This window comes from Salminus brasiliensis, chromosome 12 (genome assembly GCF_030463535.1).
Source record: "Salminus brasiliensis chromosome 12, fSalBra1.hap2, whole genome shotgun sequence".
In the NCBI taxonomy this organism is placed as follows: domain Eukaryota; kingdom Metazoa; phylum Chordata; class Actinopteri; order Characiformes; family Bryconidae; genus Salminus; species Salminus brasiliensis.
Window position 1 is genome coordinate 38,659,746 of NC_132889.1, and position 25,852 is coordinate 38,685,597.

General features: G+C 43.1%; 1 protein-coding gene across 1 annotated transcript in view; it reads left to right on the plus strand.

Moving 5' to 3' along the window:
- The first annotated feature begins 1,572 nt into the window (after nucleotides 1–1,572).
- myh11b (myosin, heavy chain 11b, smooth muscle) overlaps nucleotides 1,573–25,852 on the plus strand; it is a 35,476-nt gene continuing 11,196 nt past the window's right edge. The window contains 28 exon segments of the mRNA XM_072693778.1: nucleotides 1,573–1,636; nucleotides 3,384–3,733; nucleotides 4,548–4,704; nucleotides 5,973–6,000; nucleotides 8,928–9,027; nucleotides 9,506–9,529; nucleotides 10,879–10,971; nucleotides 11,061–11,124; nucleotides 11,242–11,340; nucleotides 11,500–11,643; nucleotides 12,658–12,753; nucleotides 12,899–13,017; nucleotides 14,482–14,634; nucleotides 15,760–15,933; nucleotides 16,726–16,899; nucleotides 16,986–17,414; nucleotides 19,333–19,454; nucleotides 19,584–19,653; nucleotides 20,463–20,623; nucleotides 20,939–21,047; nucleotides 21,140–21,271; nucleotides 21,622–21,828; nucleotides 22,363–22,500; nucleotides 22,779–22,902; nucleotides 23,094–23,265; nucleotides 23,850–24,062; nucleotides 24,421–24,565; nucleotides 25,149–25,355. Of these exon segments, the coding sequence (XP_072549879.1) occupies nucleotides 3,392–3,733; nucleotides 4,548–4,704; nucleotides 5,973–6,000; nucleotides 8,928–9,027; nucleotides 9,506–9,529; nucleotides 10,879–10,971; nucleotides 11,061–11,124; nucleotides 11,242–11,340; nucleotides 11,500–11,643; nucleotides 12,658–12,753; nucleotides 12,899–13,017; nucleotides 14,482–14,634; nucleotides 15,760–15,933; nucleotides 16,726–16,899; nucleotides 16,986–17,414; nucleotides 19,333–19,454; nucleotides 19,584–19,653; nucleotides 20,463–20,623; nucleotides 20,939–21,047; nucleotides 21,140–21,271; nucleotides 21,622–21,828; nucleotides 22,363–22,500; nucleotides 22,779–22,902; nucleotides 23,094–23,265; nucleotides 23,850–24,062; nucleotides 24,421–24,565; nucleotides 25,149–25,355 (3,996 nt within the window). The 5' untranslated portion in view covers nucleotides 1,573–1,636; nucleotides 3,384–3,391.

The following is a 25,852-nucleotide window of genomic DNA, read 5'->3' on the forward strand; positions in this document are numbered from 1 at the left end:
AAACGGCTCCTCACTGGGCCTTTAATGTCATCATCAGTCAGTTCCAGCTCAAACTATCCTCAGATCAGCAGGAGAGCATTTCTGTGTCCCAAAGAACCTAACATTCAAGTTAGCATGATCACATGACCAGTGCAGGCCTTGCAGATCCCCGGCCTATCAGTGAGCCGTACTGCAGCGTGGATTGGTTTAGTCAAAGCAGTCCAGCAGCAATAAAAGCAAATATCCGCTTGAGTTTTATCCTTTTATGGGAAGGCCGCTGGACAGGGGCATTGCTGAGCGCCCTCGGGGAAGCACCAGCATCATACATTGGACACAGTGTTTCCAAAAGTATCCAGACAGCTCTTTTAAATTACAGCTCACAGAACAGAACACTCTGGAGCAGCTGTGGGCACATGACCCCTTAGGTCACCAGGACCAATGGTTGGCCAGTGAGTGGAAGCACAAATTCTGTGTTTCTAATAAAGTGGCCAGTGAGTGGAAACACAAGGTAGGGGTTTCTAATAAAGTGGCCAGTGAGTGGAAACACAAGGTAGGGGTTTCTAATAAATTGACCAGCGAGTGGAAGCACAAGATAGGGGTTTCTAATAAAGTGGCCAGTGAGTGGAAGCACAAGGTAAGGGTTTCTAATAAAGTGGCCAGTGAGTGGAAGCACAAGGTAAGGGTTTCTAATAAAGCGGCCAGTGAGTGGAAGCACAAGATAGGGGTTTCTAATAAAGTGGCCAGTGAGTGGAAGCACAAGATAGGGGTTTCTAATAAAGTGGCCAGTGAGTGGAAGCACAAGATAGGGGTTTCTAATAAAGTGGCCAGTGAGTGGAAGCACAAGATAGGGGTTTCTAATAAAGTGGGGCAGTGGTGGCTCAGTGGTTAGAGCGCTGGGCTATCAATAACAGGGTTGTGGGTTCGATATGTGGGTTCATTGAGCAAGGCCCTTTACCCTCTCTGCTCCCCGGGCGCTGGAGTTGGCGTTGGCTGCCCACCGCTGTGTGTGTGTGTGTGTGTGTGTGTAATGCGGAGGACACATTTTGCTGTACAGTGTACAGTGACAAATACGTGCACCTTTACCTTTAAAGTGGTCAATGAGTGTAAGCACAAAATAGGGGTTTCTAATAAAGTGGCCAGTGGACAGTGGAAAGTACAAGCTGAATGTTTCTAATAAAGTGTCCAGTGAGTGGAAACACAATGTAGGGGTTTCTAGGGTTTTTTAAGGTAATCAGGCCCAATGCCTGAGTTAGAGGGGATCTGAGCTATGGGGGGTTCTCTGGAGTGATGATGGAGCTACATCCAATACCTTTAGGATGAGCTGGAGAAGAACTCATCATCACCAGAAAAGAGAGGTCCACATACTTTTGGCCACTGTGAAGCCTCTAATTAAGCTCGTTCCACATCTGACAGACTGATGAAACAGGCCGAGACATGATTTTCATATCGGCATCACACTGACAGGGAGCTCTGCGATGACTTCAGCAGGGGGAGGAGTTTGTGAGATAAGTCCCACCCACAACCGCAATGGATAGATCTAAATTGAGGCTCTTAAGTGAATAAAGTTTGCCCGAGGTGTTCATCTGTGGAATACTGTACCAGGAGCACCAGGAGAACCTGCACACCAGACAGCCAGGAGCAGAACTTCACAGCATATGTGAGTACACCTTCAATTACCCTGCTTTCACATTATACACTGTAGTCGTGCACTGTATATATGTCTAAATATGATCCACACATATATATCATATATGATCTGAAGAAATCAGTGGAAAAGTAGCACCAAGTAATGAAACAGGGTGATGGCAGAAGCTCACCTTCATTATGACCTTTTATTAACTTAAGAACACTGGACACTTTATTAGAAACACCTACTCTTGTGCTTGTACTCACTGGCCACTTTATTAGAAACACCTACTCTTGTGCTTTCACTCACTGGCCACTTTATTAGAAACCCCTACCTTGTGCTTCCACTGACTGGCCACTTTATTAGAAACCCCTACTCTTGTGCTTCCACTCACTGGCCACTTTATTAGAAACCCCTACTCTTGTGCTTCCACTCACTGGCCACTTTATTAGAAACCCCTACCTTGTGCTTCCACCTCTACCTTGTGCTTACACTCACTGGCCACTTTATTGGAAACCACTTTTGCTTCCCTAAAGTACTTTTTAATTGATTGTTTTGAAGAACTATCCATTGAAATGTTCTTTAAGGAACCAAAAGTGGTTCTTTTACGGCATGGATGCCCAAATGTTTTGTCTTGGGGGGCCAAAACGATTAGACAATATACAAATTAAGAATTTAGGTATTTCTTAAAGTCCGCATGAGAATGTAAGAACTTGCAGTATGTTATATAAATGTGTTTGTGGCCTAAGTGGGTGACAGCACGGAGTTGGGGGTCCAACTGGGGTCAACCCTGCTCTACGTGGCCCATTTCTAACACTCTTCTTATGAACAGTGTGAGTTTACTGTGCGCTGTGACCCTCTCTGCTCGGACTGTTCAACCAAATATGAGGCATATCTTCAGTGTTAGCGATGCAAATGAAACGAACAGTAGCAATGTTTTCTTCAGTGACCTTGGCCAACCTGTCAGAGCAGATATTCCTTATAAGGGACTCAGAGTGGATCTGACTGCCCACTCCTAACAGATCCACATAACCCATACATGGACATGACAGAGACAGAGACCTTACTGTTCATAATAGAGTCCTGTTAGAAACACTGACACAGACATGCACTCACTGCTCACTGCACCAAGACAGGGGTTTCTAATAAAGTGGCCAGTGAGGAAGCACTAGCTAGAGGTTTCTAATAAAGTGGCCAGTGAGGAAGCACTAGCTAGAGGTTTCTAATAAAGTGTCCAGTGAGTGGAAGCACACGGTAGGGGTTTCTAATAAAGTGGCCAGTGAGGGCAAGTACAAGGTAGGGGTTTCTAATAAAGTGGCCAGTGTGTGGGAACACTATGTAGGGGTTTCTAATAAAGTGGCTAGTCAGGGCAAGTACAAGGTAAGGTTTCTAATAAAGTGGCCAGTGAGGGCAAGTACAAGGTAGGGGTTTCTAATAAAGTGGCCAGTGAGTAGAAAGACCACGGTAGGGGTTTCTAATAAAGTGGCCAGTGAGGGCAAGTACAAGGTAGGGGTTTCTAATAAAGTGGCCAGTGAGTGAAAGCACAAGGTAGGGGTTTCTAATAAAGTGGGCAGTGAGGGAAAGCAGAAGAGTAGGGGTTTCTAATAAAGTGGCCAGTAAGGACAAGTACAAGGTAGGGGTTTCTAATAAAGTGGCCAGTGTGTGGGAACACTATGTAGGGGTTTCTAATAAAGTGGCCAGTGAGTGAAAAAGCACAAGATAGGGGACTCTGATAAGGTGGAGAGGGTATGTGTTTACAGCTGTTTCTAATACTCAGAGGTGAAGATGTCTAAGAAATCGGATAATGACGACAGCAGCAAGTTCCTGTTCCTCGACAACGACTTTAAAAACACCGGAGTGGCCCAGGCCGACTGGTCGGCTAAGAAGATGGTGTGGGTCGCCTCGGAGAAAGATGGATTCCAGTCAGCCAGCATTAAGGAGGAGAAAGGGGATGAGGTGTTGGTGGAGCTGGACAACGGCTCCAAGAAAACAGTCCACAAAGACGACATCCAGAAGATGAACCCGCCCAAATTCAGCAAGGCCGAGGACATGGCGGCACTGACCTGCCTGAACGAGGCCTCCGTACTGCACAACCTGAGGGAGAGATACTTCTCTGGACTCATATACGTGAGTGGCATCCACTCTGAATGTTTGTGCATCTGATATAAATTATTAATTGTCATTTAATATCCATCCTAAAATGATTCAGTATTTCCTATAAATAATTCAGTAACCATGACGAATTATTCTATATCTGATGTGGATATTTCAGTACCCGCTATCAAATATTCAGTATATACTATGACTTAATTGGTATTACCTGTGGGTGACTCAGTATTCATTGTGAATGATCCAATATCTGCTGTGAATATTTCAGTATCTACCATGAATGATTCAGTATCTACTATGAAGTATTCAGTATCCTTTATGAATGATTCAGTATCTACTGTGAATGATTCAGTATCTACCCTGAATGATTCAGTATCTACTGTGAATGATTCTGTATCCACTATGAATTATTTAGTATCCTTTATGAATGATTCAGTATCTACCCTGAATGATTCAGTATTTACTGTGAATGATCCATATCTACTATGAATTATTCAGTATCTACCATTAATTATTCAGTATCCACTATGAATTATTCAGTATATACCATTAATTATTCAGTATCCACTATGAATTATTCAGTATATACCATTAATTATTCAGTATCCACTATGAATGGTTCTGTGTCCACCATGAATGATTCATATCTACTATGAATTATTCAGTATCCTTTATGAATTATTCAGTATCCATCATGAATGATTCAGTATCTTCCCTGAATGATTCAGTATCTACTGAGAAATTAATGTGTGGGTTCTGTGGTTAGGAGCGGGAGGACTGATATGTGGAGCTGCATGCCGGCTTGTTCACGTTGGTTCTCTGTTCTCTGCAGACGTACTCAGGTCTTTTCTGTGTGGTGGTGAATCCCTACAAAATGCTGCCCATCTACTCTGAGAAGATCATTGAGATGTATAAGGGCAAGAAACGTCATGAAGTCCCTCCCCACATCTACTCAGTCACCGACAACGCCTACAGGAACATGATGCAAGGTAGCGACAACTTCCTGTTCGCAAGGCCTGCGGCTGTAATGTGGTCTCGACTTCTGGCCATGTGAAGACTCATGCTGAGCATAACACAAGCCTCAGTGACGCCTCAAGCCTCGTTTAAAGAGCCATTTGGCCACAAGTCTAACACATAACATAGGCCTGTACCTCACCAACTAGCATAATGCTAACTGCAGGCCCAAATCCTCACACGCTCTCCTCAAACCGTGTGGAGGTGTTTAGTCATCGCTCACAGACTTGTGGACTAAACTCAGGCCTCAAATAGCTGCTGCTGTTTTTAGCTCTGTTCTGTACTGTAGTTCATGTTCTAGATAACAGGGAGTCATACTGTGTCAGTTTACAGAACTCCTGCATGATTCACTGTTCATTCATGATTCATGATTCAGTATCTACTGTGAATGATTCATATCTACTACAAATTATGTTCTAGATAACAGGGAGTCATACTGTGTCAGTTCACAGAACTCCTGTATGATTCACTTTTAGAGAGGAGCTCAGTCAGAGTCGGGGGTCCGGTGTGAAACTGAGCTTCACTGTAGAGAAACTGACCCGCTCTGATCTCTGTACAGTGGAGGTGAATGGAAGCAGGCGTCGGTAGCCATGACTACAACAACACAGATACAGCCCATAATTGATCTCCTATCTGAACCCACCAGTGCAGCTACACGAGTCTTCTGAGTTTTATATGGAATGATGATGATGATGATGAAGATGGTGGTAAAATAGTGGAGAATCTCAACTAATGCAGTTTTCTTTAGGGACTACTTTCTGTAGCCGCACTACACCCTGCAGCATGTATCCCTCCACCATTTTAATGATCTGGTTCTAAAAGCAGGTTCTAGAGCCGAACTCTTCTCAGAACTCTGGTAGAACCGTGTCTCAGGCATCAGGCAGCGTCTTCATCACCATTAGAAAGAACTTTCTGTGAGGGGCTTTTATTATTAGAGCTTCAGACGTCTGCTTCCCTTCACCTCCACTGTAGAACCACAGCTCTGACTGGGGGAGCTTATCTAGAACCGAGCATTTCGCACCAAACCTCCCTGACCCCCAATTTAAGAGGCCTACTACCACACACCACTGTAACGACCATAGATGGGGTCTTCAAAAATCTATTTTTGGAGGTTTTCCGACGCTCCGGCCTGACCGAGGCTGATCCTCAGGTTAATCTGGTTCAGCTTCTTAGTCCTGACCGTTCATGCGTCCGGCCACAGTGAGCTCACACATCTGCCTCTGTCTTTGTGTTTTCTCCCCAGAGCGTGAGGACCAGTCTATTCTCTGCACGTGAGCAATAACACACACACACACACACACATATATATGTATATATATGGACAAAAGTATTGGGACACCTGCTCATTAATTAATTAATAAGCTTTGTTGGAGTAACTGTCTCTGCTGTCATGGGAAGAAGGCTTCCTACTAGATTTTGAAGCAACATTGTTGTGAGGATTTGATTGCATTCAGCGAAAAGAGTGTTAGTTATTCATCCAAGTACTGGATGGAGCTACATCCATCATTCTAGAAACCTCCACTGCTCCACAGCTCAAAACCGGGGGGCTTTATATCCCTCTAGCCCACACCTGGCATTATTAGGCAGCATGGAGCCAATAGGGTCATGATGTTGATCTGCTCTAGAGAGTCCTATTCTATTGGCAGTACTTCTTCTCTCAGGGACTAGACAAGCTGTGTGTGTTTGTGTGCATTTGCACATCTGTGTCAGCAATGGGTGCAGCTTAAAGTAGCTGAATGCGTTCATTAGAAGGGGTGTCCAGAAATATTTGGACAGATATGCATGTGACCTTATACGGGCTTCTGGGATTAGACACTGACCGGCTTTGTTGTCCGGACACCAATAAAGATCCAATCAGCTTGATTTGCAAAGGCAGGTCACTTTGTGAGCGCTCGGACAGCCTTTAGTTTGAATGGTCAAACAGCGTGACGGTCATAAAGCACACGCGATCCCGTCCTCGTGAAGGAGCTGCAGTGTTGTAGCTTTGTGCACACAGATAACACTACACACAGACGTTCACTGAAAGCTCGGAACAAGGCTCATGCAAACCAGTGGTGTGAGCGGTGAGAGCGCTCTGCGGTGTCTGGACGCCGCTACAGGACAGAGACACACCTCACAGCAACCTGTACACCTGTGCCGGCCTACATCACTTTAAGAGTGAGAGAGAGGGGAGAGAGCACCGTCTACCCACCCGGAGAGAGCATGGCCGGTTGTGCTCCGGCTGCTGATGGCAAAGCGGCTGATGGCATAGTGGTAGCACATTAGAGTCTAATGCCACTGATTGTAAAGCTGCCAGCGTAGAATAGACTACTACAGTTACATGCAAAAGTTTGGGTACCCCTGCTCAAGGTGTGAATAAGGCATTTAAATATTATATAATGTATTATTAAATATTGTATAATGTATTATATAATGTTTCAAACTGAATTTAACCCATAAAGATGATCAAATATTTTATTTTAATTTAAGTTATTATAAGATATGTTTTATTATTATTATGATCATATTTACGTTTCCTGTAGAGAAAGTTGTTCACTTATTTTCACCAACAATATGAACGTGTCAAATTTTACACTGTAAAAAGATTTGCTTTTAAGTCAGAAGAAACTTATTCATAAATAAAACGGTGAGTTAACAGAACATTTATCTGTCCAAATGTTTGTGGACACCCCTTCTAATGAATGCATTCAGCTACTTTAAGTTGCACTCTTTGTCTAGTTCCTTTAGAGAGGAGTACTGTAGAGAAGTACTGCCAATAGAATAGGACTAGGAATAGGAATAGGCGCAGATCAACATAGATAAACCTATTGGCTCCATGCTGTCTAATACCAGGTGTGGGCTAGAGGGGTATAAAGACCCCCGGCATTGAGCTGTGGAGCAGTGGAAGAACTGTGTTCTCTGGAATGATGGATGGTGGAGCTCCATCCAGTACTTTTGGAGGAGTTGGGGAGTTTGAGTGAATGCAATCAAATCCTCACAGCAATGCTCCATCAGAATCTAGTGGAAACCCTTCTTCTAGTATTAAAAAAAACCTTCTTCCCTGGACAGTAGAGATAGCTACTCAAACAAAAGCAGGATCAGCTTTTTTTTAATAGCCTTCAGAGTTTAGAAGACATGAATGAGCAGGTGTCTCAATAGTTTTGTCCATGTACTGTTGCCCTGTTGTGCCCTTGACCCTGAACTGAAGTATGTGTATAAGAAGAAGAAGATGATGATGATAATGGTGGTGATGATGATAATGATGATGATGATGATGATGGTGATTGTGATGGTGATGGTGATGATGGTGATGATGATAGTGATGATAATGATGATGATGATGATGATGATGGTGATTGTGATGGTGATGGTGATGGTGATGATGGTGATGATGGTGATGATGATAGTGATGATAATGATGATGATGATGATGATGATGATGGTGATTGTGATGGTGATGGTGATGATGGTGATGATGATAGTGATGATAATGATGATGTTGATGATGATAATGGTAATGATGATGATAACGATGATGATGGTGGGGATGATGATGGTGATGGTGATGATGATATGATTATGGTGATGATGATAATGGTGATGATAATGATGATGATGGTGGTGATGATGGTGGTGATGATGGTGATGGTGATGATGGTGATGATGATAGTGATGATAATGATGATGATGATGATGATGATGATAATGGTAATGATGATGATAATGGTAATGATGATGATAATGATGATGATGGTGACGATGATGATAATGATGATGATGGTGATGATGGTGGGGATGATGATGTGATGATGATAGTGATGATGATGATGATGATGGTGATGATGGTGGGGATGATGATGGTGATGATGATGGTGATGATGATAGTGATGATGATGATGATGATGGTGATGATGATGATGGTGGTGATGGTGATGATGATATGATTATGGTGATGATGATAATGGTGATGATAATGATGATGATGGTGGTGATGATGGTGGTGATGATGGTGATGATGATGATGATGATGATGATGATGATGATGACGATCATGATGATTATGATGGTGATAGTGATGATGATGATGATGATGATGAGGATGAAGTTACTGCAGCTGTTGTTGTGTTTAGGAAACTCAAGAAAAGCTCAGAAGTCCTTTACCACAGTATTGATAGCGAATCAGGCTTTTGTCCACCCTTCCTGTGTCCTTTCTTTTCAGGGGGGAGTCCGGCGCTGGAAAGACCGAAAACACCAAAAAGGTCATTCAGTACCTGGCTGTTGTGGCGTCATCACACAAAGGAAAGAAAGACACAGGCTCGGTGAGTGCAGGCCCGCCCAGTTCTACACCCTCCCTGATCTAACAGGTCCTTAAAGCAGAACACTGGATATACACAACCCCCCCAACATCCCCCCAACACCCCCCCCACTAACATACCCCCCTAACATATCCTCTCAATAACATAACTCCTCCCCCTAACAAAGCCCCTCCCACTAACATACCCCCCTAACATACCTCATCCCCCTAAAATAACCCCTCCCACTAACATACCCCCCTAACATACCCCCTCCCACTAACATACCCCAACTCCTCCCATAATATACCCCCTCCCATTAACAAATGCACTCCCACTAATACAACCCTTCCCATAAACATAACCCCTCCCACTAAAAATGTCCCCTCCCATTAACATAACCCCTCCCACCAACATACCGTTAACATACTGTTCAGCTTCTGAGGGGGGGGGGGGATTTTGGGGGGGGTTGGGTTGTAATGTAATGGTTATTTGTGTGTGACAGGATCCAGCTTCAGCCCTCAATAAGGTACAGTCCAGAGGTCCCCACGGTAACACCGTCACACCCTGCTGGTGCTGGTGGAGGGGCTTCAGGCCTGACTCAGGCTGGACGTTGCTTTGCATTGTTGGATCAGAACCTTGTATCTCCAGTGTTTAAATCGCTTATACTTGTTGTTTCATGATCACTGGACCAGTAGAATTGACACCAAATGGTACAACTGACTCACCTGCTGAGCAGTCACTGTTTCAGACATACAAGGTTTTGTTCCGACAGATATAATGTAATGTATTGTTCAAAAGTTTGGAATAGCTTCTCTTACTAATCTAGTTTTGTGATTAAAATGCAGTGACGACTTGTATAACATTAATACATATTATTAATTAGCTTTAGATGATTTATTCCATATTTTTTATTAAATTACTCGTTAATTATTTTTCAGACGTTTCTCTGCAAACAAATCGAATTTAGTTGATTGCAAACACTGTTTCCAAACTTTTGAACTTCTAAATAAATGAGCAGAAATGACAGAAGCATAAGCCTTTTATATAACCCACACACACACACACACACACACACACACCGATCGGCCTAATACTGTCACCAAAACACCTCTGACCCATCAAGGCATGACCTCCACAAAATCTCTGATCTTGGTGTCCTGCTTTAGTATCTGGACACCTTCAGACATTAGCAGCAGATCCTTTAAGTCCAGTAAGTTGTGAGGTGGGCGGAGCCTCCATGAGCATCAATGAGCTTTGGGCGTCCATGACCCTGTTGCCAGCTCACTCTTGGTAGATAGGAACTGACCACTGTATACCGGACTGAACACCCCACAAGACCAACTTGCTGATGTTCTGGAGATGTTCTGGCCCAGTCATTGTCTAGAACATCACAGTCTGGTTCTTATCAAAGTTTTTTATGCTTGTCCATTTTTCCATCCTTTAAGATCTGACTGTTCACCTTCTTAGGTCGTAGGGTTACAGGCAGCCAGTGTTAATAGCATTACTGTTTACCTTCATGCAGCAACATCCCGGATCACAGCTAGCCTACGTGAGTATATGAGCTGCATGCCGAGACCTTTCCCTGATCACTTTTAACATCCAGCAAAAAGTACCTGTCCAGAGCCGGCAGACCCAGCATATCACACTCACGTCAGGCACTCACTCCCCTGCCAGGCTCTCCCCTGCCAGGCTCTCCCCTGCCAGGCTCTCCCGCCAGCGCCTACTGCGTTCACAATAGCACTCATGCCACCAAATTAGTTTGCCATGCTTTGCATTGTAATTGCATGTTGCATGCATGCTGTTTTACCTGTTTGTAATCTGCTGTATCCCACCGCACCGAGTCAGTGAACCTCTCACGACACATCTGTCCACCAGGGGGAGCTAGAGAAGCAGCTGCTTCAGGCAAATCCCATCCTGGAGGCCTTTGGAAATGCCAAAACCATCAAAAATGACAATTCCTCCAGATTCGTAAGATTCACACCCAACCATTTTCACATTGCAGTGCTTATTATGAACAGTACCATCTAACTGACCTGTCTGACCTCTCCTCCCCACAGGGCAAATTCATTAAGATCAACTTTGACCTGGCCGGTTACATCGTTGGTGCTAATATTGAGACCTGTATCCTTCAGAGGCTTCTCAGGAACAGCTAAACATAGCATTTGCTTCTGTTGGTGTGACTAAATCTGGTCTGGAAATGTGACTTCAGCTTTTTTTACCTTAATCCTCTTCATCAAGACCTGCTGGAGAAGTCCAGATGTATCCGACAGGCCAAAATCGAGAGGTCCTTCCACATCTTCTACTACATGGTGGCTGGAGCTAAAGACAAAATGCGAGGTGAAGAATCACACCACGCGCTCCCACAATTTACAGAGTCCCAGCTGGACCGCTGGATGTTCGTCCAGGTTTTAGAGCATAATGGATGAGTATTGTTCAGTATTTGATTATTAAACAGAGATCAAACACATTCATCACATTTCCATTCTGCTGCTCCAGACGAGCTGCTCCTGGAGGGGTTCGGAAATTACAGGTTCCTCGTGGCAGGACACGTGCAGGTGCAAGGTCAGCAGGATGATGAGATGTTTGAAGAAACTCTGGAAGCCATGGAGGTGCTGGGCTTCAACGAGGAGGAGAGAACAGGTGAAGACTGATGTTTTTTTAATGTTGAATAATTCATAGTGGATACTAAATAATAAATACTGAATATTAGGTAGTTTAATAAGGAATACTTTGTAGTAGATTCCGAAAAATTCATAGTGGATACTGAATACTTCATAGTGAAGACTGAATAATTAATAGTGAATACTAAATAATTCACATTAGATACTGAACAATTCATAGTGGATACTGAATAATTCGTAGTAGATATGAATCATTCACAGTAGATACTGAATTATTCATGGTAGATACTGAATAATTATTAGTGGATACTGAATAATTCATAGTGGATACTGAATAATTCATAGTGGATGCTGAATAATTCATAGTGGATACTGAATAATTCATAGTGGATACTGAATAATTCATAGTGCATACTAAATAATTCACATTAGATACTGAACAATTCATAGTAGATATGCATCATTCACAGTAGATACTGAATAATTCATAGTGGATACTGAATAATGCATAGTGGACACTGAATAATTCATAGTGAATACTGAATAATTCATAATAGATACTGAATAATTTCTAGTGGATATTCACTAATTCATGATAGATACTGAATAATTCATAGTGCATACTAAATAATTCACATTAGATACTGAACAATTCATAGTGGATACTAGATAGTTTAAAATATATATGTAATATATATAATGAGTAGTAGATACTGAATAAATAATTTGTAGTAGATACTGAATAATTCATAGTAGATATGAATCATTCACAGTAGATACTGAATAATTCACAGTAGATACTGAATAATTCATAGTAGATACTGAATAATTCATATTAGATATGAATCATTCACAGTAGATACTGAATAATTCACAGTAGATACTGAATAATTCATAGTAGATACTGAATAATTCATAGTGGACACTGAATAATAAATACTGAATATTAGTTTAGTAATGAATACTCTGTAGTATTTAACTGGTTTAAGTCTGGTTTAAGGATTATCTCTGTTTCTGATCTGTGTTCCTTCAGGGATGCTGAAGGTGTGCTCCACTGTGCTGCAGCTGGGGAACATCGAATTCAAAAAGGAGAAGAACCAGGAGCAGGCCAGCATGCCCGACACCACAGGTAAACAGACACAGGCTGGACGGATTCAGAGCTGCACTGAGCTCCATCTCACACGCAAAGACTATAAGGCCTGAAGACCAGGTCTGAACGATGTTTGCTCCACTGTTTACTTCGCTTGGGATGACAAAGGTCTTGTCTCTTCCAGCTGCTCAGAAAGTGTGCCACCTGCAGGGCATCAACGTGACCGACTTCACCAAGGCCATCCTCACACCTCGCATCAAAGTGGGCCGAGAGGTGGTGCAGAAAGCTCAGACCAAAGAGCAGGTACAGCGCTCTGTGTGTAGAGGACAGTAGACCTTCCCCAGCAGGAAGACGTCGGACTCTAACATTAGACAGATGTTACATTGTAGTCACAGGTCCATCAAATACCAACACTGGGTTGACACCAAGCTCCAACGTTAGACAGACGTTGAATTTGAGTGATTTACCACCTTGACCAACAACATATCAATGTCTGCTGGCTTTTGGTCTCTATGCCTCTACATGTGGCACTAAATGTTGGACATTTGGAAGACGTTAAATTTTGGTAATATTAAGGTCAGCTACCGTCACAAGCCACATTCAAGACCCTTAACTCCCTTAACTAGTAACCGTCTCTGTGTCACTAACGCTTAATATGGGTGTCTTGTCTCAAAACCTTGCATCTCCATAATGGGAATCTGGCAGTTGTTTTTTATATTGTATCAGAATTTGATGACGAATAGACCAACAGAAATGCTCCAAAATGACTTTGAATGGAATAAAATCTTTTACATTGATTTCCATTTAAAGTCAAGCTGTTTTTTTCCTCCTCCTGTAAAGTTTCACATTCCAACATTGACAGACAGAACAGAATAGGATATATTCTTTGTGTAAAATTATGTCCTTATTGTTACAGTATTGACAGTTTAAGGTATTTTTGCTAATAACTGCATAATCTATAGAAGATATTAAATATCTCATAGTGGATACTGAAGATGTAGTATAGTGTAGTATATGTGTAGTATATACTTAGTATTTTATAGTGGATACTGGATTATTAATAGTAATAGTAATAGTAATTCATAGTGGATCCTGTGAATTGTGCAGTATATACTTAGTATTTTACCTATTATTCTCAGTATTTATAATATTTTACAGTGGAAACTGAATTATCAATAGTGGATACTGAATTATCAATAGTGGATACTTAAGATTGTGTAGTATATACTTTTTAAATTTTTTTATATTTTTTTTTATTTTTTATTTATAGTATTTTACAGTGGAAACTGAATTATATAGTTTATTAATAGTAGATTCTGAATAATTCATAGTGGATACTAAATCATTCATAGTAGATACTGGATTATTAATAGTAGATACTGAATAATTCATAGTGGATCCTGAATAATTCATAGTAGATACTGGATTATTAATAGTAGATACTGAATAATTCATAGTGGATACTGGATAATAAATAGTGGATATTGAATAATTCATAGTGGATACTGGATTATTAATAGTAGATACTGAACAATTCATAGTGGATACTGGATTGTTAATAGTAGATACTGAACGATTCTTAGTGGATACTGAATAATTCATAGCGGATACTGAATAATTCATAGTGGATACTGAATCATGTATACAAATAAATCCATTAAGCCTTTAGTAGCTGACAGCCTGACTTTCCATCTGGACTGGCAGTCTAATTCCAGCTGACAGAATGGCAGGGTAGTCTAAAGTAACTGTGGTGTGTCTCTTTAACAGGCTGATTTCGCAGTGGAGGCTCTTGCCAAAGCCATGTATGACCGCATGTTCCGCTGGATTCTGGCACGCGTGAACAAAGCTCTGGACAAATCGAAGCGGCAAGGAGCTTCATTCATAGGCATCTTAGACATCGCTGGCTTCGAGATTTTTGAGGTGAGGACAGTCGGTGTCTTTACTGCAGTTACACGCCAATATACAGGTGCTGGATCTGTGTCTCTCAGCTTGTCAACAAATGCATGTGTGCAGCTGTCCCCACAAGAGGGCGCTCAAAGCGTGATCTGTATTTATGGCAGTTCACAAACCGTGACCTTTCCAGAGCTGGAAAACAGGCCACTGTTACACCACACTCTCGATCGATTCATCCCCCCAACACTTACATAAACCTAACGGCTACTTTAAGGCTAAACACGTCCAAACTGCTACTTTGAAAGAATATGGAATTGAGGCTAAGAATGCTAGAAGCTAATGCTAGTCAGAAAAGTAAAGCGCTGTCAAAGGGAAGCCCACATAGCTAGATTTGGGCCAGCCAAGAAGAACAGGCGAGCATGTGAGCTGGGGAAACCAATAAACTAGCTGGGTGCTGGCTAAATACTATGCTAAACGCTACTCCTAGCAGACCTTCCTACAATCTCTTTGGCTAGTTAACCGCACCATGCTGACTGGACACTACTAGCAGCAACACTATTTATTAAGACTTAGGACTCAGAAAAGTTCTTGTCACAGTGGTAAAAGCTATGCTAAGCTAGGCTAGGCTAGGCTAGGCTATTATGGTCTGGGCCTTCGTTCTGCCATACATAAGTCAGTCAGAGCAGAGCTTTTCATAATTTAGCCACAAGTAAAAGAGAAATCTGTGTTTCATTTCATTCTGAAGTTGAATAACAGGGTGGTAAATAACAGGGTGGTGAAATAACAGGGTGGTAAATTGGCTTGTTAAAGTCAATCTGATGATTTTTCACCGCAAATAAAGTCATACACTGACTATTTACACAGCAAAACCAGCTTAAATGCTCAACATATGACTTCTTTTCTACAGGGACTGTAGAGTAGAAGTACTGCCAATAGAATAGGACTAGATAAGCAGATAAATAAACATCATGACCCTATTGGCACCATGCTGCCTAATAATGCCAGGCGTGGGCTCGTAGAGGGGAATAAAGCCCCCCAGCATTGAGCTGTGGAGCAGTGGAAGAACTGTGTGCTCGACACATGACTTCTATGGTAAATCTTGGGTTGTTAGTTGGGTTGTTATGGATGAACATCTCTCATCTGCTTCTTCAGGATAACTCGTTTGAGCAGCTGTGCATCAACTACACCAACGAGAAGCTGCAGCAGCTTTTCAACCACACCATGTTCATCCTGGAGCAGGAGGAGTACAAGAGAGAGGGAATCGAGTGGAATTTCATTGATTTCGGGCTGGACCTGCAGCCTTGCATCGAGCTCATTGAGAGGCCAGTGAGTTCCAGCTGATCAATAGCCCACCTTCTACCCTCATAGACCTCCTCTCTTTCGGTCTACACTGGGAGTAGTCTGCATACTTCATTCATTATTATCATCATATTTGATTAAAATCAATTCAGATGTTCCAAAATACACAATATGTCCAAATATTTGTGGACACCTCTTTTAATGAATGCATAGATTTCAGCTCCTTTAAGTTGCACCTATTGCTGACACAGATGTGCAAATGCACACACACACACACACAGCTGGTCTATTCCCTGTAGAGAAGAAGAAAAACTGCCAATAGAATAGGACTCTCTGGAGCAGATAAATAAACATAATGAGTCTATTGGCTCCATGCTGCCTAATAATGCCAGGCGTGGGCTAGTAGAGGGGTGTAAAGCCCCCCAGCATTGAGCTGTGGAGCAGTGGAAGAACTGTGTTCTCTGGAATGATGATGGTGGAGCTCCATCTAATTGGGATTGGAATTGAGATGAGGTGTGGTGGTGATCATAATCATCATCATCATAATCATCATCATCATCATCCAACATCCTGACCTTACTCATTCTCCTCAATAAAAAAAATGGCTGCAATCAAATCCTCACAGCAATGCTGCTCCAAAATCTAGTAGAAAGCCTTCTCTCCTGGACTGTAGAAGCAGGATCAGCTCTTTTAATGTCTTTGATTTTCAAAAAATAAAAACTATGAATGGGCAAAAAAGGTGTCCCAATACTTTTGTCCATATTTTTATTAGCCTCCGGAATACTGTCTCAAACTAATCCACATGGTTCCCTGTTCTAGAACAACCCTCCTGGTATCCTGGCTCTGCTGGACGAGGAGTGTTGGTTCCCCAAAGCCACTGATGTCTCCTTTGTGGACAAACTCACCAACACACACTCCGGTCACTGCAAGTTCTCCAAGCCCAAGAATCCTAAAGACAAGACGTTTTTCTCCGTTCAGCACTACGCTGGAAAGGTTCGAGGATTTCCTCTGCTCATTTGCATAGAGAAGACCCAGTAATGGTTCTGTGAATGACCTTCGGCCTCTGATGTTCTAAACAGGTGGATTATAATGCCAGTGCTTGGCTGACCAAGAACATGGACCCACTGAATGACAACGTCACCGCGCTGCTGAACAACTCCACCAGTGCCTTTGTGCAGGACCTGTGGAAAGATGGTGAGCTTCTGTGGTGATTGAGCTTCATGGCTGTGGTGAATCCTGTCCTGCGCTCCTGCTATGGTCACTCTGTTAAGTGTCCTGAGACCAGCCTGTTTTTTAATTGCTCCACAGCGGACCGCGTGGTCGGGCTGGAGACCATGGCTAAGATGGCCAAGTCGGACAGCTCCATGCCCAGCTCCTCCAAGTCCAAGAAAGGCATGTTCCGCACGGTGGGGCAGCTCTACAAAGAGTCCCTGGGCAAACTGATGACCACCCTCCACAACACCCAACCCAACTTCGTCCGCTGCATCATTCCCAACCACGAGAAGAGAGTAAGAGCCGCCGGCCCCTCAACCTTCTGACCTAATTACTGCCTACTGTTACCTGTCAGTACAGGATTAGTGTCTGTCTGTCTGTCTGTCTGTCTGCCTGCCTTTCTACATACTTACTAAACGTACCTGTCTGTCCATCAGTCTTAGTCTACCTAACTGTCTGTCTGCCTACCTACTTATCTGTCTGCCTACTTATCTGTCTGCCTACTTACTTGTCTGTCTGCCTACTTATCTGTCTGCCTACCTACTTATCTGTCTGCCTACCTACTTATCTGTCTGCCTACCTACTTATCTGTCTGTCTGCCTCTCTACATACCTACTGTATGTACCTGTCTGTCCATCCGTCTTAGTCTACATTATTTGTCAACCTTGTCTGTCTACCTACCTACTTGTCTGTCTGCTTACCTACTTATCTGTCTGCCTACCTACTTGTCTATCTATCTACCTACTTGTCTCTCTGCCTACCTACTTATCTGTCTGCCTGCCTACCTGTCTGTCTGCCTACCTACTTGTCTGTCTTAGTCGACCTATTTGTTTGTCTGCATACTTATCTGTCTGCCAACCTACCTGTCTGTCTGCCTACCTACTTGTCTTCTTAGTCGACCTACTTGCCTGTCTGCCTACTTATCTGTCTGCCTACCTTCATGTCTGTCTGCCTACCTACTTGTCTGTCTGTCTGCCTCTCTATATACCTACTGTATGTACCTGTCCGTCCATCCGTCTTAGTCTACCTACTTGTCTGTCTGTCTGCCTACTTGTCTGTCTACCTACCTACCTGTCTGCCTACCTACTTGTCTGTCTGCCTACTTATCTGTCTGTCTACCTACTTGTCTGTCTGCCTACCGACTTGTCTGTTTGCCTACTTGTCTGTCTATCTGCCTACTTGTCTGTCTTAGTCGACCTACTTGTCTGTCTGTCTGCCTACTTGTCTACCTACCTACCTGTCTGTCTGCCTACCTACTTGTCTGTCTGCCTACCTACTTGTCTGTCTGCCTACTTACTTGTCTGTCTGCCTACTTGTCTGTCTGTCTGCCTACTTGTCTGTCTTAGTCGACCTACTTGTCTGTCTGTCTGCCTACTTGTCTGTCTACCTACCTACCTGTCTGTCTGCCTACCTACTTGTCTGTCTGCCTACTTATCTGTCTGTCTACCTACTTGTCTGTCTGCCTACCTATTTGTCTGTTTGCCTACCTACTTGTCTGTCTTAGTCTACCTACTTGTCTGTCTGTCTGCCTACTTGTCTGTCTTCCCACCTACTTCTGCTGGTCAATCTGCCTGTCTGTTTGTCTGTTTGCATCTGTACCTACCATCTGTTTGTACCTGTCTGTCCATCTGTCTTAATCTACCATCATATGTGTCTGTCTGCCTTTCTGTCTGTCTGTCTTTTTATTTATCCACTTACTGCACATTGTTTGTGTTTGAGTTTAGTCTGCCTACTTGTCTATCTGTCTGTCTGTCTGTATGTCTACCTTTCTGTCTGTCTGTCTACTTGTCAATCTGTCTGTCTACTTGTCTGTATGTCTGCCTACTTGTCTGTCTGTCTGTCTACTTGTCAATATTCCTGTCTGTCTGTCTGCTTACTAGTCTGTCCATCTGCCTGTCTGTCTAAATATCTACCTACCTATGTACCTGTTTGTCCATCTGTGTCAGTCTATCTGCGTACTTGTCTGTCTGATCTGTCTGTCTGTCTGTATGTCTCTTTATTTATCCACTTACTTAGTGCACATTGTCTGTGTGTGTGTGTGTGTGTGTGTGGTGTGTGTGTGTGTGTGTGTGTGTGTGTGTGTGTGGTGTGTGTGTGTGTGTGGTGTGTGTGTGTGTGGTGTGTGTGTGTGTGTGTGGTGTGTGTGTGTGTGTGTGTGTGTGTGTGTGTGTGTGTGTGTGGTGTGTGTGTGTGTGTGTGTGTGTGTGTGTTTAGGCAGGGAAGCTGGATGCTCACCTGGTTCTGGAGCAGCTGCGCTGTAACGGAGTGTTGGAAGGAATCCGGATCTGTCGGCAGGGTTTCCCCAACCGCATCATCTTCCACGAATTCCGCCAACGGTCAGGCAGTCCCTCCATCACTGACCTGTTTACAATACACAGATGCCCATGTTCTAGATAACAGTGAGTTCTACAGTGTCAGAAGTGTGAACTACCCCTTTAATAAACACACCTTCCTAATGTTTGTAGATATGAAATTCTGGCTGCCAGTGCAATCCCCAAAGGTTTCATGGATGGAAAACAAGCATGCACCCTCATGGTGAGTGGATCTTTAAAAAGTCGAGTTGTGCACTCTCACTGACCACTGACTTTCTGTTTATTTGGGTTTATTCTAATGTTATATAGAGTTAATTACAGGTAGACACTCTCACTGACCACTGACTTTCTGTTTATTTGGGTTTATTCTAATGTTATATAGAGTTAATTACAGGTAGACACTCTCACTGACCACTGACGTTCTGTTTATGTGGGTTTATTCTAATGTTATATAGAGTTAATTATAGGTAGACGCTCTCACTGACCACTGACTTTATGTTTATTTGGGTTTATTCTAATGTTATATAGAGTTAATTACAGGTAGACACTCTCACTGACCACTGACTTTATGTTTATTTGGGTTCATTCTGATATTATATAGAGTTAATTACAGGTAGACACTCTCACTGACCACTGAATTTATGTTTATTTGGGTTTATTCTAATGTTATATAGAGTTAATTACAGGTAGACACTCTCACTGACCACTGACTTTATGTTTATTTGAGTTTATTCTAATGTTATATAGAGTTAATTACAGGTAGACACTCTCACTGACCACTGACTTTCTGTTTATTTGGGTTTATTCTAATGTTATATAGAGTTAATTACAGGTAGACACTCTCACTGACCACTGAATTTATGTTTATTTGGGTTTATTCTAATGTTATATAGAGTTAATTACAGGTAGACACTCTCACTGACCACTGACTTTCTGTTTATTTGGGTTTATTCTAATGTTATATAGAGTTAATTACAGGTAGACACTCTCACTGACCACTGAGAAAACATCCTTTTGTTCTTTCTGTTTCAGATTAAACATCTGGATCTGGACCCCAACCTGTACCGGATTGGTCAGAGTAAGATGTTTTTCCGTACAGGTGTTTTAGCTCAGCTGGAGGAAGAGCGGGATCTAAAACTGACCGTCATCATCATCGCCTTTCAGGCCCAGGGCCGCGGCTTCCTGGCCAGAAAGTACGTCTCTAATGCACATGGAGCACAACACTGTCAATCAAAACCAAAAAACAACACCTACAGCAGTTTAGCCCCACCCATTCAGCTTACAGCAGTTTAGCCCACCTATTCAGCTTACAGCAGTTTAGCCCAGACTGCTTTTAATGAAGACACTATGACACACTAGCCAATTAGAACAGAACTAATTTACATATCTTAAAGGCACAGTAACAGAAACTGAATAAAGAGAGGTTGTTGTAGAAATAGAATAACAATAGAAATGGAAATTTTCTCTGGATGCAAAACTGAATAAAATCTGCGCTGAACTCCTATCAGAGCTTTCAGCAAGAGACAGCAGCAGCTCACAGCCATGAAGGTCATCCAGAGGAACTGCGCCGCCTACCTCAAGCTGAAGAACTGGCAGTGGTGGAGGCTTTTCACTAAAGTAAGAATCAGCGTCCACAAACACTGAGCGAACCTCCTTTCACTCCTTTGGAGAGAGTGTGGTCAGAAACTGTCATCTCTGCCCACCCTAAGGTTAAACCACTGCTGCAAGTGACCCGTCAGGAAGAAGAGATGACCCAGAAGGAGGAGGAGCTTCAGAAGGCGAAGGATGTGGCCCAGAAGGCCGAGACAGAACTGAAGGAGATCACACAGAAACACTCACAGGTAAGGGGGCTCCCAAGTGGCGCAGCTGTCTAAGCATTAGCTGGATCATTAGGTGGTCGCTGGTTTGATCCCCAGTGTTGCCACAGTCATCCGTCAGTGCCCGGGAGACCCAGAGAGCATAACTGTCCTCTCTCTCTCTCAGTGGGTAGGATGGTCCTCCCTCTCCCCCATCACTCAGGATTACTCAGAATTAGCAGTTAGCATTCTCCTTCCAGAACTCCAGTGGTGTTGCGTTAGTGTCACTGAAAGCTCTAACTTATCTAACTCAGATAAAAGACATATCGGAGGAGCAGCAGGTGAAACTGTGAAGTACTGCTTGGTCTGACCCTGTTTGACCCACCTGTGTGCAGCTGGTGGAGGAGAGGAACGCTCTGCAGGAGAAGCTGCAGACAGAGGCGGAGCTTTATGCTGAGGCTGAGGAGATGAGGATCCGACTGGAGGCCAAAAAGCAGGAGCTGGAGGAGGTTCTGCATGAGATGGAGGCGCGGCTGGAGGAGGAGGAGGAGCGCAGTCAGGCCCTGCAGCAGGAGAAGAAGAAGATGCAGCAGCAGCTACAGGTTTAGCGCTAATCATTGATGATTAGTTATTCGAGATATGTGATCTGTTAATAAATTTATTTAACATTAAGTATGCACTATTAATTATGCTTATCTAATAATAATTATTCAATGTCTACTATTAATTATTTAGCATCCACTATGAATCTTTATGTATCCACTCTGAATTATTCAGTATCCCCTATTAATTATTTGGTATCCATTATGAATTATTCAGTATCTACTAAGAACTATTCAGTATCCACTATGAATTATTCAGTATCCACTATGAATTATTCAGTATCCACTATGAATTATTCAGTATCTACTATTAATTATTCAGTATCCACTATGAATTATTCAGTTTCCACTATAAAATACTACAGATTATAATGTCTTTTATGAATTATTATGTACTATGAACTATTCAGTTTCCACTGTGAATTATTTAGTATGTATTATTAATTATATGAATTATTCAGAGTTGAATAGGTTCAGTTATTGAGTCGTTTCTTTAGACACGCTTGTAATTGATCACTACTTTGATCTCTGTAGGACATGGATGCTCGTTTGGCAGAGCATGAAGACAGCAGGCAGAAGCTGACGCTGGAGAAATCTGCTACTGATGGGAAGATTAAAAAGCTGGAGGATGCGTTTCTCATCCTGGAGGATCAAAACAACAAGCTGCATAAGGTTTATGTTTGGAAGATTGATTGTGGGGTTGGGTAGTGTAAAAGTGTCCTGTCGCTGACCGTTTCTAGGGTTGTAATAGGGCACTGAGGTACAGAGGTACAGAGGTATATGAGTAAGAAATCACTGAGGCCTAGACAGTGCTGGCCCAGATCCGCAAATCATACCAGTACCATACCATTCCCTCACTCTGTGAAGGTTGAACATGTAGACAGTTCTTATTTTCTGGATGATGGAGGAGCTTCAGTAACTCCTGCTTTAACCCCTTGTTCCTCCTGCAGGAGAAGCAGCTGCTGGAGGAACGTCTGGCTGACCTGAGCTCCAACCTCGCTGAGGAAGAGGAAAAGTCAAAGAACCTCACCAAGCTGAAGACTAAACACGAGTCCATGATATCTGAGCTGGAAGGTTTGGATTTTCTTCACTGATTTATGACTATGTATCATTTTTAGGACCAGGCTTGACCACCCCGTCCCTACAGGGTATATGTGACCGATGTAAAGACCCCCCCTCCACCCTTCCCACCCTTAGCACAAATGCAGTCATGCTCTGTGGCTGAATGAGGCTAATGTTCAGCTGATGGTTTTGTGTGAGATCAGTGCGTATGAAGAAGGAGGAGAAGGGCCGTCAGGACGTGGAGAAGGCGAAGCGTAAACTGGAGGCTGAGTATAATGACCTGCAGGATCAGCTGGCCGCTCTGCAGGCTGAGATCGCTGAGCTAAAAGCACAGCTGGCCACCAAAGAGGAGGAGCTGCAGGCGCTGCTGGCCCGGTACAGAACCAGACCCTTCAACTCCTAAACATTCATAGTGGATACTGAATAATTCATAGTAGATACTGAATAATTAATAGTGGATACTGAATAATTAATAGTGGATACTGAATAATTTCTAGTGGATACTGAATAATTTCTAGTGGATACTCACTAATTCATGATAGATACTGAATAATTCATAGTGCATAATAAATAACTCACATTAGATACTGAACAATTCATAGTGGATACTGAATAATTCATAGTAGATATGAATTATTCACAGTAGATACTGAATTATTCATACTAGATACTGAATAAATCATAGTGGACACTAAATAATTCATAGTGAATATTTAATAATTAATAGTAGATGTAAAATTCATAGTGGATACTAAATATGTTTTGTGGGCATTGAATAACAATAGATATTGAGTAATTCATAATGGACACTGAATAATTAATAACAGATTGTAAATAATTCATAGTGGATACTGAATAACTTCTACACTATAAGCAAAACGGGATCTACATAATACTGAAAGGGGTCTCTCAGAGTTCTCATAGCCAGGAGGATTATGAGCTGAATCTGTGCTGTGCAGGCTGGAGCAGGAGACTGCCCAGAAGAATAACGCTCTGAAGAAGATTCGGGAGATGGAGGGATTGATCACCGAGCTGCACGACGACCTGGAGGCTGAACGAGACGCCCGAGCCAAGACTGAAAAAGTCAGACGTGACCTCGGGGACGAGCTGGAGGCCCTGAGGACTGAACTGGAGGATTCACTAGATACCACTGCAGCCCAGCAGGAGCTCAGGTGACAAGAGCCCATAATCTCTCACACACACACACACACACATACATACACACACTGTACTACAGACCGCTGTTCACAGTTAATATCCATATTAAATATTATCTAAAAATGTTAATAAAATGAATATTCATGAAATTAATATCAAGAGTGACTCATGTTTAAAAATGAACAAATGTAAAGTTACATTACTAATTATTATTGTTTATATCCATAAATTGATCATTACATTATAATTGTTATTTATTATTGATTAATATGTCTCAAGTTTAATTATAATTAATTCCAGGGAAACTTCTGGATCCTCTGGATCCTCTGGATCTACTCGTTGTGTGAGGCAGTGTGTGCTGTTTGTGTGCAGGGCTAAAAGGGAACAGGAGGTGGCGATGCTGAAGAAGGCGATGGAGGATGAAGGCCGCAGCCACGAGGCTCAGGTGCAGGACCTCCGTCAGAAACACACTCAGGCTGTGGAGGAGCTCAGTGAGCAGCTGGAGCAGTCCAAACGGGTAAACACACACCAAACATGCAGAACCAGAGCCAGAACCAGAACCTGCGAGAAGGTTTGGTGTATTTCTGCATGAACCTCCTGTTCCCTTCATCACGGGTCCTAGATAAAGAGAACCCAATTAAAAAATCATCAATTAAAATAATTTATATTTATTGAGCTCATGTGGGGCTCACATGGGTGGAACATGGGCTAGGTGGGTTCCAGGTGGGCATGGGCTTATACAGTGGGTTTGTACATGTGTTGTTACTGGGATCCAGTTGGGCTTCCCAAATAGGGCCCCATCATTACCACCCACCTTAATTTCACAAGGGTCCCATCTAGGTCCCATGTGCAGTGTACAACCCAGATGGGGCCCATGTTTAACCCCTCCTGGTCCCATCACTGGGCATCCATATGTGGAGCCAACATGGAAACTGAGGACAAAACGTTCTGGGTCCCAGTTGGGCTACCCACTACCCACCAGTAGGGCCACCCTGGAGCTGAGGCAGTAAAGCAGGTCCAGAACCGTGATGCTGCCGTCCCCATGGCGATCAGTTAGGATGAGGTTCTTAAGTTATGACCTTCTTCTCCACGTTCTCCAGGCTAAGGCCACTCTGGAGAAAGCCAGACAGACTCTGGAGAAAGAATCTGCAGATCTGAACGCAGAGCTCCGCTCGCTGGCAAACTCCAAACAGGACGTGGAGCACAAGAGGAAAAAGGTGGAGTCCCAGCTGGCGGATCTACAGGTTCGGTATAACGATGGAGAGAGACAGAGAGCAGAGCTGGGAGATAGAGTCTCCAAACTAACCGTGAGTGTATCAGCCTACAGCAGTTTAGCCCCACCCATTCAGCCTACAGCAGTTTAACCCCACCCATTCAGCCTACAGCAGTTTAGCCCCACCCATTTAGCTTACAGCAGTTTAGCCCCTCCCATTCAGCCTACAGCAGTTAACTCCTCCCATTCAGCCTACAGCAGTTTAACCCCACCCATTCAGCTTACAGCAGTTAACCCCACCCATTCAGCCTACAGCAGTTAACCCCTCCCATTCAGCCTACAGCAGTTTAACACCACCCATTCAGCCTACAGCAGTTTAGCCCCTCCCATTCAGCCTACAGCAGTTTACCCCACCCATTTAGCCTACAGCAGTTTAGCCCCTCCCATTCAGCCTACAGCAGTTTAACCCCACCCATTCATCTTACAGCAGTTTCACCCCGCCCATTCAGCCTACTGCAGTTTCACCCCACCCATTCAGCCTACAACAGTTTAGCCCCTCCCATTCAGCCTACTGCAGTTAACCCCACCCAT